This window comes from Aedes albopictus, chromosome 3, assembly GCF_035046485.1.
Source record: "Aedes albopictus strain Foshan chromosome 3, AalbF5, whole genome shotgun sequence".
NCBI classification, from domain to species: domain Eukaryota; kingdom Metazoa; phylum Arthropoda; class Insecta; order Diptera; family Culicidae; genus Aedes; species Aedes albopictus.
This window is the reverse complement of record NC_085138.1, coordinates 230,092,873-230,111,038: the sequence shown is the minus strand read 5'-3', so window position 1 is coordinate 230,111,038 and position 18,166 is coordinate 230,092,873. Positions and strand designations below refer to the sequence as shown.

The 18,166-nt window shown below is 38.3% G+C and overlaps 2 protein-coding genes across 5 annotated transcripts in view; both read left to right on the top strand.

Moving 5' to 3' along the window:
• Positions 1-1,557: 1,557 nt before the first annotated feature.
• Positions 1,558-3,317, top strand: LOC115264539 (2-methoxy-6-polyprenyl-1,4-benzoquinol methylase, mitochondrial). The gene is made up of 4 exons (XM_029868288.2): positions 1,558-2,109; positions 2,756-2,888; positions 2,951-3,039; positions 3,101-3,317. Exons 1-4 carry the CDS (start codon positions 1,658-1,660, stop codon positions 3,312-3,314), a joined length of 888 nt encoding a protein of 295 aa, XP_029724148.2. The 5' UTR covers positions 1,558-1,657; the 3' UTR covers positions 3,315-3,317.
• A 661-nt stretch (positions 3,318-3,978) lies between these two features.
• LOC109399646 (uncharacterized) overlaps positions 3,979-18,166 on the top strand; it is a 29,659-nt gene continuing 15,471 nt past the window's right edge. For 2 of the 4 annotated variants that reach the window (XM_062859365.1, XM_062859362.1), the window contains exon 1: positions 14,606-14,812. The gene's annotated coding sequence lies outside the window, so the exon portion shown is untranslated. The other 2 variants (XM_062859364.1, XM_062859363.1) reach the window with 2 other exon arrangements.

The window sequence follows — 18,166 nt, the reverse complement described above, 5'->3', positions numbered from 1 at the left end:
AATGTTCGATATACTGAAACCCATTTAAAGGATGTTCAAAAATTGAGTTTCTGCCAGCTTTTCTCAAAATTGGACCATTGTGCGGTGGTCCTCTACGGGCACGAGACATGGACCATGCTCGAGGAGGACCTCCAAGCACTCGGAGTTTTTGAGCGAAGCGTGCTAAGTACGATCTTCGGCGGTGTGCAGGAGAACGGTGTGAGGCGGAGAAGGATGAACCACGAGCGCGCTGCACTTTACGGCGAACCCAGCATCCAGAAGGTGGCCAAAGCCGGAAGGATACGGTGGGCAGGACATGTTGCAAGAATTCCGGACAACAACCCTGCAAAGCTGGTATTTGCAACTGATCCGGTTGGCACAAGAAGATGTGGAGCGCAGAGAGCACGATGTTGAACAAATAAATGTATTGTCGGGCCGCCACCAAACCGGACTTCGCACAATCAAGTCGCGACGCGACCCAACTCGCGACGTTTTTAAATCATGTCAAAAGTAGTGCGCATCCTTCCCGTTATTATCAGCAACACAGCGCACTAGATGCGAAACAGTTGCGACACGTGTGGACCAAGAAAATAGCAATTTTTGATTGAATGTCGGTCTTGATTCCAACCGGATAGACAATATGTAATGTATGGTTCTGATTCGTCGTGTTCAGTTAGCAAATCCGTGCACAATATAATTACCAAAGTAGGGTCTGGGACCATTTGGGCAGAAGCACCTATTTTGGGCACTTGCTGTAATAACTCAGTAAATTTTGAACCGATTGACTTAATTTTTAGGACACGATCAGGTACGTACAGTAAATATCTATCCATGTTCATGTTCAAAAATTCAAGTCAATCGGTTTGAAATTGACTGAGTATAGCAGCAAGTGCCCAAAATAGGTGCTGGCAAAGGTGCTCTGGGACGATTTTGCGTCATATAGCGACCTTATGAAATTCATTCGAAACATTATGAATAATTCAGGCCAAACATTTCTATAGGCCCTAAGTGAAAATGAGAGGCTCTCTTTAAGTCTCCTCTAGTTGGATTATAACATGCTTGTATTTATAAATTTTTATTTACTTTCTACGTCGGAAGGTAGATTAAACCATCTTTTTCCGATCTACACATCACAAATTGTCGAAATGTCCACTGTCACATCGTAACAATTTAAGAGAATCGGAATCGATATGGACCAGTAGGTCTGTGCCAAAAAAGGAGATAAAGAAATAATCTGAACCAAGAGAACCTCTCTGTCTGTGCCTCTCTTTTGCAGATTGGACCATTAGATATGTTTGTCGCCAATTTAAAGGCCGTTTCATAAGTTAGGTCTAATGGAAATCTTAAGTTTATTTGGCTGAGTGCACGATTCGAAGCGAAATCGCAGTTTTTTCCACAATCCCGCACTTAATATGCTAACTGCGATAATGGTCCAGTGGGGTGGGAAATGCGCAATATGCTCTGTGTGCTCAGGCTAATTCATTTTGGCAGCACTGGTGATAATGTATAAAGAACGCAGCCATAAATCGGTCGAGACGAGCGCAGCTGATTTTGACGTTTCTCTCTGTGATGTTTTACTCTTTTGGCGTTGTTTTGCTCTCCCGTCCGTTCGGTTGCTCATCTTCAGTTCGCATTCGCAAACACAAGAGACAGTGATCACTCGCTTTATTGTGTAACCATGCTGACCCGGCATATTCGAACGGTAATTCCCCGGCTAGTTCCGATTCGCTTATCTAAAGCGTGCTACTCGGAACAACATCAGAAAGAGCGCAGTGAAAAACCGAACGAATCCGGAACTACCCATTTTGGCTACGAAACAGTGAAAGAAAGTGAAAAGTGGCAAAAGGTGCACAAAGTATTCGAACAAGTGGCGTCCTCATATGATCTGATGAACGATGCAATGTCCTTCGGGGTTCACCGGGTATGGAAGGACATATTTATGGAGCGTTTGGGGCCGATTGGCGGTGGCAATCGGTTGCTGGATATGGCCGGTGGAACCGGTGATATTGCTTTTCGGTATCTGAAATATCTGAACAACCAACAGCCGGAAGCCAATCAAGCGGCGAACCACGTCACTGTATCGGACATCAATCAAAATATGCTTGATGTTGGCCAGGAGAGATACAAAAGGTATGTTTATTTTTAGTGAACAGGAAGAAATGACAATTTTATTACATTTCTTCGAATGAGTGTGATCAGTTTCGTACCTTTTAATTCCGCCCTAATTGCTTATCCTGTGACAGATACGCGTATTTCGACTACCACAGTGGATAACTGACACTGAGGAAGATTACAAGTGGTAGTCGAAATACGCGTATCTGTTAAAGGATAAGCAATTTGGGCGGAATTAAAAGGTACGAAACTGATTACACTCATTCGAAGAGGGTATTCTGCTTAGAGGATTCGAAAAGTCGGTACAAGAATTTTATTACATTTCCCATCTCTAAATCACAGAGAAACAGACGTCTCACTCTACTCACTTCTCATCGTTTCCCTTTTTACCGGATAATTCAAATATTCTTTAGTTCGCAAATCGGTCGCTTACAGCGCTCGCATCGTTTTCGCTCCTGTTTGGCGTTTGTTCACTACCGCCATTTACTCAGTGAGTGTGCGAATCACATCATAATTAGCATTGGGCGATTATGTTTCGTGACGATGATTTTAACCGCATTTTGTTCCAAGTGATACGTCTGTTTGTGTCTAAATTATCAAACATAAAATATCTAGGAAATACAAAGCAAAGTACAAAACGTGTTATTCATTTTTCATTTTCCAGATTAAGTATAACACCCAAAAACTGCACAGTAGATTGGGTTTGCGCCAATGCAGAAAAACTGCCATTCGAGGATAACTCTTACACCGCATACACAATTGCATTCGGAATCCGCAACGTAACGCACATCGACAAGGTATACCAAAGAGAGAAAAACATTTCTTATGGACAACATAATCTTTCGTGCATTTCCTACAGGTGCTTTCTGAGGCTTACCGAGTACTTAAACCGGGTGGACGCTTTCTCTGCCTTGAGTTCAGTCATGTTTCCAATGATTATTTGAGATGGTAAGTAACTGTATTATGTTAAGGATGCTAAACTAGTTTTATTTTACATCTATTTTTTCAGGATTTACGACCAATACTCGTTCCAAGTTATCCCTCCCATGGGACAAATCCTTGCTAGCCAATGGCAGGCATATCAGTACCTAGTGGAGAGTATACGAAAATTCCCCAAGCAAGAAGAATTCAAAGCAATGATTCAGGATGCAGGCTTCAAGTGCGTTCAATACGAGGATCTTACGTTCGGTGTCTGTGCAATACATTCTGGATTTAAGTTGTAACTATGTTAGTTTGAATGGTATACAAAAGAAAAACGATGACTTCCATTTTACTTCCTTACTTACGTGTATACGTTCAATTATTGTATACCTCAACTACATTGAAAAAACTACACTCAATTGCAATACAATAATTATTGTTAACATGTTTTCATTGGCACACTACAAGGAAAACTATTCAATGCGTGATATGGAAAAAGGGTGGTCTCAATCATCAGTAACATTTATAACGTAAATGAATCTAGCTTTTATTTTCAATTCAAATATTTCATTATAATATACTTATAATTATTATTTATTTGCTTTTATGTTTAACATCAGGTACAATGAAATTTTAGAATTAATCTTTCGAACCAGTCGTTTATTGGTTCCACCTTGGCTAGGTGGTGCACTTCTTCATAATATTTAGGGTTCATTATTATGAAAATTTTAGCATTTAATGTTATGAATCTCTCGGAATCTCTGGGAAAGTTACGAATGAGAAAGTCACGATGGTTGCGCACATTTCATTTTTCTCTTTGGCACAAGTACGCAGCCAGTTTCCATTTTTGGTGCTTTGCGTGCCTCTAACGTCGAACATCAGAAAACTGCTTGCGTTGATCGAAGGCGTCTGCCGCCTTTTCTTTCATCGATCGCGCTCATCGGGGGTTGGTTGATCGATTTCCCAGCCAGCTTGTCAAACAGTTCGCTGAGAGAGCGCATCGCGTGCAGTGGTAAAAGAAAAGATTGCTCTTGTTGTGTTGCAACAATTTTGTGGACTTAAAAATTTGCAAATATTTCTTGTGTTTGTTTTTCAAAGCGAGTTGAATATTCGACGCTAAACTGTTGGAGGTTTACTGCAGCATTGATGCGGAAGTCAATTATGGTGGTAAGTAAAAATAAATTTTAATTGCACCTGAAGTCATCCATCTTCAGCACGTCGTCAAGCTTCAGCCAGATTCCTACACACTAAAACAAACACCCAAAGCATGTACACGGAAAATTTATAACACTTAAAATGAGTTAGAGATGGTCTATTCCCCGAGTTGATTCTTCTGCAACAGGGTTTGGATAGAAATTTAACCTCAATTTTCTTCCCGAGAAAGAAGAGAACGGCAACGAACGGGAATCAAAACAAACCACCGGAAACTGTCAAAATTCGTGTGGGAGAGAAGAGGACTGGAAGTAGTTAGTGAAGCAAACGTTCATCCGTGACGTCATCGTGCAAAATTCAACTGCGGGCACTGTTTACACAAAATGACACATTCATGAACATCCATGGATTGAAAGTTCACTAGATGTTCACCGGACCCACAGTTACCGTTTCACATCTTGCTGTTCGTTGACCTGTGACGTCACCGTGGACAATTTCATATAGGCCTAGGCTGACCAGATTTGTCCCGTTTAAATACGGGACACATGCTGGAAACTCAACAAAAAATAAATCAATGTCCGAAAACAGAATTGGATGTTTAAAATAATGCTATTTCAGGCGGAAAGAACGAATCAATCACGTAAAAACATAAACTATGTTCCAGTGGCGAGTATTTGAAAATTAAGTTGTCCCGTTAAATACGGGACGGATGGTCAGCCTATATAGGCCTAAATCAGAAGACGTTTGAAATCAGCTGATTTTTGGGGTTTTTGACAGTTCTCCTATCATGGAAATGACAGTTCAGCTTCTGCGCCTTTTTTCGGCAGTTGTACAGCGTGGATTCACTGGTTGGGTCCAGGGGGGGAGGGGAAATTTTTCGTTAGCAACGAAAAAAGTTTACCCGAAGCTGAGCCGAAATTTCTTATGGCAAACCCGATCAGCTGTTGGTGAGTTTTTGGAAAGTGTCGAAACATCACTGAAAAGTAGCAAACACCGATAGTATTTGCTACCAGATCGCATCAGAGGGATGCTAGCTTGTAATGGACCACAAATAACTAAAACGGCCGCTATGAAATGAACAGATAGCGCCACCGTAGCCTTGTGTGTTTGACGTAACTCGACTGCTGTCACTGTGTTACCGTCCATATACGATGGCGCTTTTGTTTTGATGCGGTGAGTAGCGGAAAAGTCGGCTAACGATTTCCTAATTTATTTTCACATTTGAAGAAATTTTCTGTTTTATGGTGCAAAAAGTTTCAATAACAAATTTCAATCGTGAACCCAAAGAACAGAAAAATAATAAGAAACTTAGAAAGTTCACCGAAAAACGGTAAAATTCACCAGCCGCCGATCACGCACACGACCATACTATCATTATACCAGAGAAGAGAAGGTCCTCTCCCGAGTCAGAAATTGATTAAAATTTCATGCTGTTGGTCGTGACACCTAGCGGTTGAAACCAAACTTTTTACACGGAAAATTTCAACCGTGTTGACACGATATAGCAAAGTATTTTGGAAGCAGGTATACCAACTCAAAAATTGATTCGCACAAAAGATTGTGTTCAATTAGAATGTATTTCGGGGACACAGTCAACGTTGCTTATTAATTAAAATCGTAAAAAGGGTACGCGATACAAAAATGCGGGGAATATGCGTATGGTAATTAAGAATTAAAGACATCGTTGGTACGTCTGCCATATTATTGCCATAGTGGTCGAAACAACAATTGATATGATCTCAATGAAACAAATTATCAAAAAATAAAAGAATAAATCATCGATATGACGTCATTTATTCATTAATTTTGGTTATACCTGAAAGTAATCAACATACTTTGAGTCATGCAGTTGTTTTGACGTTTAGACACGATGGAAACGAAATGAGCAGAAACAACATAAATCGGGTCGATTTTCGACGTCAAAAATTTATCAGTTTTCGTGTGGTCGATTTGTTCTAAGATGCCCTTCTCTTCTCTGTTTATACCCTATTTCAATATATCCTGGGTTGGGTCACGACTGCGCCCCGATTAGCTAATCGTGTCCGTTCGTTGGAGCAACTGACACCTGATCGAAATATAGGAGTTGCGATGCGACGTCGTTCAGACGTCAAACTCGTTTTGACATCTATTTTGACAGTGCTTTTTAGTTGGGGTTTGCCCCAACCAGTGAACATCCAACCATCGAGACACCCCATCTAACGGGCACTAAACGAGCGAATCAGCACTGTACACGGCAGTGGCATGTACTTGTCCTTGATAACGTCCCACACTAACGAACAGCAAGATGTGAAACCGGTAGCTGCGGGTCGTGTTGACATAAATCACTGCCTGCGTCTTGCATCCGGCGAGATTCGGTGAACGTCCAGTGAACTTCCGGTTGCTTGATGTTCATGAATGTGTCATTTTACGTATTGCGCATTTAGTTCACTACTGGACTGCACAGTGCACACTCAGTCTAAGTGCGAAACGTAAATGGTACACTCAGCGAAAAAAACTAGCAAAATTCATCGAAATACCTTATGAAAATTTGCTATAACTAATTCTTATGGATGACATAAGAATACCTTATGAAAATTGATCGTGCTTGCTATGACAAATTTCATAAGATAGACTTATGAAAAGAACAAAAAAATCTTAAAATGATGCAGACTGGATTCGATCCATGAACGTCGGGATCACCGAGCCCGTGTTTTATCCACACGGCTACCGACGCTTGAGAAAACCATGTCGCTAAACATGAATAGAAGCCAAGCTGTAAGACGATTTTACGTCATAGAGTGACCTTATGAAATTCATCCGAATCATTATGCATTATTTCAAGGCCGTTTCATAAGTTGGGCCTTATGGAAATCTTAAGGTTATTTGGCTGAGTGTAGAAGTTTTTGAGAGTCGACCCCGCTGTGGTGTCAAAATTCGCTTGTATTGGTAGAACGCAATTGGGTTGTTTAGTGAATAAAATATTATTGTGGATTTACCGGTTATTTGTATTCTACCGGTCGCTTCAGTATAAGCTCCAAAGTAGCCGTTTTATAAAAAGAGTAACTTAAAAATGATTTTAAACATTTTTATTGTATGCGCTATTCCTCGTTACCATTAGCTACTCAGCGACATTCATTTTTTGACAATCGAGTTGATTTTTATATGAAAACGGCTACTTTGTAACGGCTACTTAAGTAACCGGTAGAATACAAGTAGCCGGTAAATCCACAATACTATTTTCTATAGCCTAATCGATAGAGCTTATTTTATTGAGTATAACGTGATTTTATTGGATTCCAATAGCTTTGTTTTGATGGTTAAAACAACAAACCATTTTTAATTTTCGTGGATAGAATGACAGTTCAATCGATAAAATGACAGTTCGATCCGAACAAAAAAAAATCCCATACAAACTATAAATTCAATTTTAAAATAGTTTCCGTACTCCGAAAAATATGAAATTTTGGATTTCGACTAATTTTTGGGTGGAGAATCCGATTATAAAAAAAATCCGAATACCCCTGAAGAACCCAATTGAATGAAACTTAATGAAATCCTGAATAAATTTCCTATGAAGTCCTAAAAAAAATCCGGAATCTCTTTGAGGAATTGTAGGCAGAGTTGTGCATGTTCAGGATGGTTAATGTTAAATGACACTCACTCAAACCATCACTACAAAAGACAAACGCAGTCCATCTGAACAAAATCGATCGACTCGAGCCCAACAAACTCAAGCGCTAACCCTCGTTCGAGACAGATTCGACTACCGTCTACCCCCGTTGGTTTGATCGACATCTCATGCAAACCAACGGGGTTCATTTTTTAAATTAAAATTCTAGTAATCCCGTGGACATCGAAAAACACACTGGTGCTAACCCTTTTTGCTGTTTTAGTTTTGATTCTGCGTTCCGTTTCACCACGTTCGATGAGCAGAATAACGTTTGAACTATTTTTAGTTTGAACGATGTGCAGATTAAGAGCAGGTCAAATTAAAAAGTGTAAAAAGTGGGGGTAGACAGTACATCCAACAGCAGCGATCGTCCCTTGGGCTTGAATCAAGCGATGAAACGAGAAGCATCGCCTAGAGATGATTTTTCGTTCTAGGCCTTACATTTATATTCATTTGACGTGCTTTATTTGTGTTTGTTGCGCTGGGTAATACCCGTACAGTGCGTTCGTCGCGAATGTGTTTTTTAGTTACAAAAAGTTGGTCGGCTGTTGGGAGAAGAAGGTAAATGTAGATGTTGCGGCTTTTTTTTGTGTCAAGATGGTGATGGTGCACAAGACTGATTTTAGGTATTCCTGCAATTCTCGATCAACCCTAGGAAAAAATCGCAAAAAACTCCTGCACGATTTTTCGAGAAGCTCCTGGAGGAATTTCCAAGGAACTGCTGAAGGGATTCCCGAGAAACTCCTGGAGAAATTCCCCAGAAAAATTTGGAAGACTTACCTTAATAGTCATTTTACATAACATACACATACACAGGCCCGGATTAAGGATTATGGGGGCCCGGGGCCCGAGCAGTTGTGGAGGCCCTTCGAAGGTACAAATGTGATGACCAATACAGTTTTTCTTTGTTTTTGAGCAGTACTTGCACCAAAAATGGTTTTTGTGGGGGCCCTTAAAATGTGGGGGCCCGGGGCCCTGCCCCCCCTTAGATCCGGCCCTGCACATACAACAAGCAATAAATAAATTCGCATAGATAAATATATTTATAGAATTGAAGCATTCAAATTGGCCATAACTAGGGTTTGTGTGCCATCAGTAATCTCATGCTCCCAATTTCATCCTATTTGAAAACAAGCGATTACGGCACCGATTGATTCCGTTCTTTTTGTTTTCATGCGTGCTCACTTCTAACAAAAAATACAAAAATAAGAAACAAAACAAACAGTGCTTCAATCCTTTGTTTTTCGTAGGATGAAAATGGGAGCCACATGCTTAATAAGGGAGCTAATACCCTATATTCCCTCAAGGATGCTTCCAGAATTCTTCTGGATTGCTTTCTAAATTCTTCTGAAATATTTCCTGATTCCTTATGTTTTTTTCCAGATTCTTTACGGTATGCTTTCAGAATACTTCTGCTATGTTTTGAAATTTCTTATACCAAGGTTCCAGAAATCTTAAGGTATGCTTCCAGAATCCTTCAGAGATATTACAAAATTTCTTCTGGGATGCTTCCAGATTGCTTCTGAGAAATCACTAGATAAATTATCTGATAAACACCTGTAGAAGCTTCTTGAGAAATCACTGGACGATTCCCTGAAGAAATCTCCCGAAGAACTCTTGAAGGAATTCCTACAGCAATTCCTGGATAAATGATAAAACTTCGGGAGAAATGCCTGGAGAAATTCAGTTATTCCTGGTAAAATTCCCAAAGAAATTCATGGAATAATCACAAGAGGGATTTCTGTAGTTGGCATTTCTAGAGAGGCCACAGTGAGAATCCATGGAAAAAACTCAGAGAGAATTACTGAAGTAATTATTTAAAAAATCCTTCGAAAAATTCTTGGAAACATACACGAACTCCTGCGTGGAAAAATCTAATCAGGACTATTCGATGAAATTCCTGGTGGAATTTTATCCGGTATTTGTGGAGAAATTATTTTAAGATTTTATGGAAGAAGGAAATTTCTAAGGAATCCTTGGAAAAAAATCTTTGGAAACCAAATTTCTTTGGAGAATCCTACAGAAATCCATAGAGAAACCACAGGGAAAATTCCTGGAGGAATCATCAAGAACTTTTTGAGCAGTTACAGCAGGCATTCCAGGTCTCCAGTTAGCCTAGTGGTTAAGGCTATGGATCACCAAACCGGAGACAGCGGGTTCGATTCCCGTCCCAGTCGAGGAAATTTTCTCGACTCCCTGGGCATAGTGTATCATTGTAAGGACTGTTCAATTTATAAAACGGACAACTTTACAAGACTATAAAAAGGAGACGCGTAGTTCAAATTTAACACCCTTGTTTCGTTGTTCAGTACGTCATCTTCCATTATAGTCATCATTTTTGAATCGAATAAAAATAGTTTTATTTTATAGAAAATCGGCCAGGTGTTAAATGAGGTGAATTTTTCGATTGCTGAAAATTGAAAATGTATATAAAAATACTGTTCACATATGGTATATCGTTTTTAATACCAGAAAAGTATGTACCATGCTGCAGCAGCATGAGTTATAAACATTCTGGCAAAATTTGAACTCAATTGGAAAATTAAGTGTTGAGATATTAAAGTCTCAAGTGAGATTCGATTTTTTGAATAAAATTCAATTGTAAATCAAAAACGGCATGAAAATATTGAATAATCAATTTTTTTATGCATCCAGTCGAAAGTGGGAATAATGTGGTTTCAAATGCAGAAAACTGCGTCTTAATAGCATTGCTGGTTTGATTACTATGCGCCATTACAGACACAGTAATCAAAACAGTTTCGTTCTCTGAAAGTTCTTCCAAATAACCATGCAACCCAATGCAAATTTTGCATAACAATGATGTTGGAAATAAAAACTTTGCAACCGATTATTATTAAATAAGGTGTACAATAACATAGGACCAACTTTGTTGAAAATAAATAATAACAAGATTCGCTAGAGTCGAAAATCTGCATCAATGGAGCAAAAAGTATGAAATTTTTTAATACGACCATCTTTATGAATTAAATTTTTGATGAAAAATACAACTAAAAGTAAATTTTTCTTCTGTATCATTCAGAGAGCAATATTCTTCTACTCTGGACAAATTTTTAGCCGAATCAGTGATGCTATTGCAACACAGGACTTAAATAAACATTTTTTAAAAATTTCTATGAAAACAAGGCAACTCACTATATCAAGCTGGAGACTGCTTGGTGCGTTATTACTGATCAACTATTGAGCTTTACCTTTAGTAGAATAGTATAAGCTTCCAATTCATTTAAAACTTCATGAAAATGTGCATGTTAAGTATGTGGAAAGTTATGTCGAATTTTGAGAAATGGGTTTTTATTGATGTTTTACGAAAATCGCTTCAGTTACACAATAAAAAACAGTTTGCTTAATGTTACATTTTTCCTACATTTGAGAATAGCTATAGAAAGTTATGCAAAAAACTGATAATGATTTTAATGAAAAATAAAAAAGATATCGCACAAACAAGTTGTCCGTTTTATAAATTGAACAGTCCTTACTTGCCTCACAATGTACAAATTCATGTAATGGCAGGCAAAGAAAGCCCTTCAATTAATAACTGTGGAAGTGCTCAAAGAACACTAAGTTGAAGCGTGGCTGTCCAAGTCCCAGTGGGGACGTAGAGCCATAAAGAAGAAGAAGAAGCAGGCATTCCTAGAGAAATTCCAGCAGATCTAAAACCCAGTAACAATTTATGGAGGAATCATAGAAGACAGGAGGATCCTTGGATAGATCTCACCTTAAAGAACTCCAGGATGACTCACGAAAGGTTTAAGGTGAAACCATGATTTTTTTTGTTTGATAACGAATACGTAACGATTTTTTTTTTATTCGTAGAATACGAAGCACTCATTTCTTCTACCAAGCATATCTTTCTACGTTGTAAGCTTCGTAGATAAATGGTTAGTTTTTATCCGGGTTTAATGAGGAACTCTATCAGGAACTCATGGGTGAATTCCTGAATTAATTCTGGATGAATTACTGGAGGCATCATCGAATGGAGAAATTTTTATTTTCCACTGCGGTACATTCCTGCACCACATACTGCCTAGCAAATATTTTTACAAGAGTGGAACAAACCACTCTTAAACAAACTTTAGCTTATAAGAAACTGTAGTTCAGTTGGTTCTGCTTATTGGGTGAGAAAATGTCTTACTTATATTGCGGATTTTTAGAAAAATGTCCACTCTGCGGTAGCCGCCGAGTTCTACCGCAGCTGTCAAAGTCCTACCGCAGGCTTGAAAGTCATCCTATCATTGAAAATGAAGGCCAAATCAAAGCATGCTTGCAAGGTGAATTGAACTGAAAACAACAACAAACAATGATCATCGGCGTCGTATCCAAGGCTATCCAAGGCATCGCTAAGGCTCGCTAGGGTAGATCGATGATACCTCAGTGAAAATCAGTAGTCTGACAGCTGCGGTAGCTTTTCGTTCTACCGTAAAACGGGAAGTTTTCTCTAAATTAGCAATAATCACATCAACAGATAACAAAGGATGTTCACGATCACCTAGCAATCATCTGACTCATTTGTCTATAACTCAGTTGAGAATCCTAATATTACGAAGTGGTGTTCGGCAAACTTGTAGATAAGAGTTTTTGCTACAATAGGCTCCTAAAGTCCTATCTGGATTCTATTTTAAACCACAATATATGATACAAGAGTACATATTTACTCATTTTTTGACGTTTTTACTAACCGTAGTTGAAAATGTATAATTTTAATTTTTTTAGTCTTTTGTCTCGTCCCTAGCTTATAACAAACAGTTTAAGTGTTTTTTTTCACCATGTATGTCAGATAGGAACATTTTTGAATTCCCAGTGCGAAAAATGTCGAGCTCCGTCACACAAGGTTGACCTCAAGTGTCAAAGTAGAACTATTTATCATTTTACTTATTTTGAATTTTCTCATTATTCCTTTGTTTTTCAAGTTCGAGTGAAGTGAATTCCGATTAGAATAGCATGCTTGATCGTATTATTCAATATAAGCGAGATTTCGTTTTTAATTTTAGGACCCTATTATCACCCAGGAAGCCGTATTCTATCTCTAATAAGTATTTACGGCGTAAAAGTGTGAGTGCCCGAGTAACCATAAGCAAGAATTAGACTGAATATCAACCTTCGTAATGCGAAATACAGTAATTTTACACTTGTCATGCAATAGTCTTCTAGATTGGCATTATCAATGTAATGATGCATTACATTTTTCTTTACATTAGGGTGCATTAAAAGCTGATATACGATAATTCAATAATTCAACACTGCAAAAACTGAATGAATGCTATGTAAAAAGTAGCAAAGGTTGCTCTAACAATACAATTATATAAGCTTGACTCTAATGGTAAACAAATATAATCAAGAAGAGTGAACAACTTTACTCTAGCAGTCATCAACACTTCTGGTTCGACTCCCGACCAACTTAATCCCCGTTTGAACCACCGATCTACAACTTTTTTCAGCAAAACCTTTTTAGAGATTACCTTTTTTTCTGTTGGCTGCTATCGCATGCCAATAATAACGGAAACCACAGTTAGCATGTGAGCAGTGTGCGAAGGGTGTTTTAATTTCCTTATATTGATTAAATATATTCTAAAATGCATTATGTATTTATCAGTGACTATCAAAATGTGATTAAAGGGATTCTATTACATATGGCATAGTCGTTTTTCCCTCTACTGCAATGATTGAGGCAGAAGAACAGTCTCTTTGTAGTTAATGAAAATTTAATATCTGTTGTTATCACTGCAGCAGAAACGATCCAAGGCGCCAGCGCTTATGGAACTCATCTAGCGGTCTTTAACACTTCTGGCTCGACTTCCGACCCGGCGACAAATAAAAAAAATAATGGTTAAAACATTCATGTGTGGGGGCATTAGTACCATCGATAATGAAGCGATGATAAAAATAGATTTTTGTTTTGGTTTTTCGTGTTGCACGTATTAAGCATGTGTAAATGCAAATGTACAGCACAAGAATTTATGTTACTTTAGCAATAGTTGTCAACGTGCTGCAATATGTGGCACTAATTTGATTTTAGTGGGGCCCTTTTCGACTTAAATATTGCTTCAATGAGGTGTTTAAAGTAATGCAGCATTATCTATATTCACAATTTTAAATATCCATATATAGTAAAATTGATGCGCTTATATACGGCTTCGTGGTTACTTGGGTACCACCATAGACTAATTTCTACTAACCTACTCAATGACCTCATTTTTCGATCGTTTAGTATGAGTAGGTTGCACTCAAGCCCCCCTCCTTACTATCTAACGTTTTTTTGTATGAAAACACTAAAATTTGTATAAGGGCTGTAACGCACGGCCATACTCCCAACCTCGCCCTGTAGCGTTACCTAATTTGTGGACGGCTCCTGTTATGAAACATAGTTCAGATGGCTTACGCAGTTATTTAATCTAACTGTGAATCCCCCCAATATGAATCAACTGTGTTGCTAAATCTTTAACCCTCGAGCGATCGCGCTGTTGTATTTTGTAAAACACGTTGAAAAAATCTTGCTTTTTTACTCAGCATTGGCGTGTGCTGACGCAGGTTGTCAACCGCGCGAGTTACGGAAGGTTAATGTTTTATCTTCAAAACTAAAATTTTAATAAATCATTTTACACTGCCATCATTAAGAAAGTCATGCTTGAACTTGCACTTCTTTTTAATGTATGATAAGTACGCAGCCACTTGCATCTTTGGCGATTTGCGCACCCCCTGTGTCGGACACCACACAAACATGTTTTCATCGACGGCGTTTGCCGCCGAACACTCTCACCGGGTGATGGTCGATTTTACACTCCTGCTTGTCAAACAGTACGCTGAGAGAGTGCATCCCGTTCAGTGGCGACGACGGAAGTTTGCTCCAGTTGTAGACAATAAAATTTTGTAATAGCCAAAATTCCGAACTTTATTATCTTTGCGAAGTGAATTCAGCATTGTTTCCTAATGCCAAAGTACTGTGTGAGGTGTTGAGAGCTGTATCATCGAAGTGGTAGTATGGTGGTAAGCGATTGACGGCAAATTGCAGTTTAGTTAGGGCTACCGTGTGTGGGAATCCGTAGCGTTGTGATCCAAGAAAGCGATGGCTGCTGTTGTTCGTTGATTGGCAAGCGGCGGATGCGCCAAAAGCATAAACACAGGTAGACTGTACGTCGATTTTTACACTCGGTTCGGCTCGGGTGGTGGCAAGAGAGGAAAACGAACAAAGTGAGAGACGTCACAATAAAATCGATTAAGAGTGAGAAGTGAAAATCGATCAAAGTGCTTCCAATAGTGAAAAATAGTCTTCGTCACCATTTTGTAAGTGACCGCAGCGAAGTACAGTTCAGCAAATAATCAGCGCATAGGAAGAATAGTGAAAATATTTTTTATTTCATCTGACATCTTTTATGGTTTTCGGGTAATGATTGGTTTGAAATGAAAGCTTTTTGCACAAATAGGCTTCTTAAGTGAAAGGATCGTGTACAGTTTTTGAATAATGTTCACTTGTGAACATTCATGAGGATTGAAAACTACGCAGTGTAACATTCCGTTTCTTGTTTCGCTCTTTTGATGAAGTTATTTTTCAAAGTGTGTTTAAAATACTTTCTTATCGTTCTATTTTCATAACTTAATAGTAATATGAGCTTCCTGATCTGGATGATGACGAGAGGAATATAATTTTTTGACTTTGTAATTCCGTCTATATCACTTTATTTGTGTAGTACATAGAGTGAAATGGTTTTTAAATAGTGCTTCGCAAATATTGATGGGTGATAGTGGGTGATATTTGAATTGAAGTGGACGATTTTCTAAATATTCAATTGTGTTACATTGCAGCATTGTTCACCTAAGATTTTGATAATTGTTTTTGTATTTTGCTGTGGTAAGCTGCAATGCCGGGCAATATGAAAGATGTATGGGTAACCTGCTTTTTTATTAGCATTTAACCAGAATTTGTCCATGTGTGCAGCCTTGTGCATACAGTGTCGTCGCGTCACGCACACACCATATACGAATACAAAATGGTGCTTGTTAGAGAAAGGCAGTTCGAAATATTGAAGTGATCGCGAACAATGAAAGCAAACGTATTTTTGGGGAAGCTTTCGAGTGCAAGGATTTGAACTTCTACCCAACTCTTGTAGGTGTTTGACTTTTTTGTGTAACACAAGCTTTTTTTCAAAGAAAAACGCCAACTCTTGATAGAGTGATTGATCGTTTTGATGTCAATTGGGTTTTTAAATTAAGAAAAATTCAGTGATTTTATATATTGAAATGATAGAGCACCTTTTTTTGAGCCACTATATTTTTTTTCAGATTTTCAATACCTAAAATTAATTTCAAAGAGATTTTTTTCAAATCACCTTTTGACAGTTGGGCAACTGTATGACAGCTCCGCCCAGTACAAAATCCAACGAGGGGTGATTCATCAAATCGATCCCATACAAACTTAAAATTGATTTTTAAATAGGTTCCCGGGCACCAAAATTCATGAAAATTTGGAATTCGGCCCAATTTGGCATGTAGATTCAGAATACGGAATTATCTCAACATCGTCAAAAAAGCCAATTGTTTTTCAAAGTTATGTGATGCATATGTCATCGTTAACGCAATCGAACGCTACTTTTAATTATTTTTTTATCAGTATTGTAGGGCTAAAATACTTTCGTATGCGAAGTATGGAACATGCAAAACCCAATTTTGTTGGTTTTGAAATATCGTAGCTAAAACATACGGTGTCTACATATAAGGCAAGAGATGCGGCAAGGTTTGAAACAGTGTGCTAAACACATCCCTGTGGCAAACCGAGATATACATTTGACATTTGCATTGACGTGAAAAACTAGGCAACAATGTGCATATTCCCTGCAAAATGAAAACAAATGTCTGGTTGCCTTGGAAGTTGCCAAACAAAATCAAAATCATTTTTAGACTATCAGCGATGATATAGCAGCGACACTTTTTTTTATAGCGGCGCTCTAAATATAGTTCGCCCATTTAAGTGTGCAGAGGGACTCGTCTCCAAGCTAACTATTTCACGTTGAGTCTACATGTACCAACACAATAAACGCAGAAAAAGCTCTATTATTCCGTGAAGAAAAGTTAGGTTGTCAAAATTACTTGCGGAAAAGGGGAAATTTTACTTGAGCACTATTTGGGAGCAGCAACTTGCTTAATATTGAGGAAGTTGTAATAAAAAGTAATACGACGATAAATCAATTCCAAGCTTTATTGGGAGTTCCTTTTTTACTAAGAGCTTTGTTCAGAATGATCGGCAAATTGAACAACATCAAAAGTCATTTAAGTACAATCATAGATTTTCTTTGATTCATTGATTTTAGGCTATTTATAAAGTCCGTAAGTATTCCTTTTAATTCACAGCGCTCGAAAAAGGTCATGGTAATGCCAGTGGTAATGTAAAGTTTTTTTTTTATTTGATCTGTTCTGGTTTCGATTGTTTTCTCTTGTGATTTTTTTCCAAAGTTGGAATTGAAAATACCAACTGATTTCAAATTTATTTCGATGCGAATAAACGGAAAATATGTCTGTTGTTATTATTAATTACAGAATGGTGCTCTTCTTCTTGAAGTGTCGCTCTGAATGAAGTAGAGCCTGCCTCTCATATAGTATTTTGGGAGCACTTTCAAACTATGAGCTTTCTTGGGATATTGGTAGGTCTAAGAAAATCTATTAAAAATTAGATTGGAATGCAACATTTGGCTGCAAATATCTAGCGTATGAATTATGGGCATCTCAGTTGATATGATTATTCGGATAACCCTCAATTCTAGAGCCGTTTGATGAGATGAGGAGAAAATCGTATGTTCACATTAGAAGTTCATTTTTCGCTCTAGAAGTTGCTATTTTCCATTTGCAATGGCTTTTAATATCATCATTCTCGATGCCCATGCCGACGGACTTCGGATTGGCCAGCAAGCAAAAGATCCGGAAGATTTCCCGCCGGAGGCATAGCAAGAGCTCTTCAATTTAATCACATAAATTGTTCGTAAGTACCTACCGGATCTTAGCGCTCCTGAAAGAGAATTCAATTTTCTTTCCAAAAAGTTTGATTCTCTACAATGCAGAATTTGATAAGAAAAAAGTGCACTTTGCCTTTGCCTATGCTGCGCCTTGGCAAATTTTGGCGGAGTCACTCTTTTCATAGGGTTCTCATTCGTGCCACCAGAGAAACGAGTGATCGTTAGCTTCCGAAAAAAAAAATCTAAAGATCATCTACAGTACACTATTAACTATTAAGCTTTTTGATTCCAAGTAGACTCCAAATTGTTGCTACACAGCAAAAAATAAATGCAACCCGCCCGATGTAATTCATTCCGATGTACTAAATAATCGATGTAATCACGATTCCTATGTACG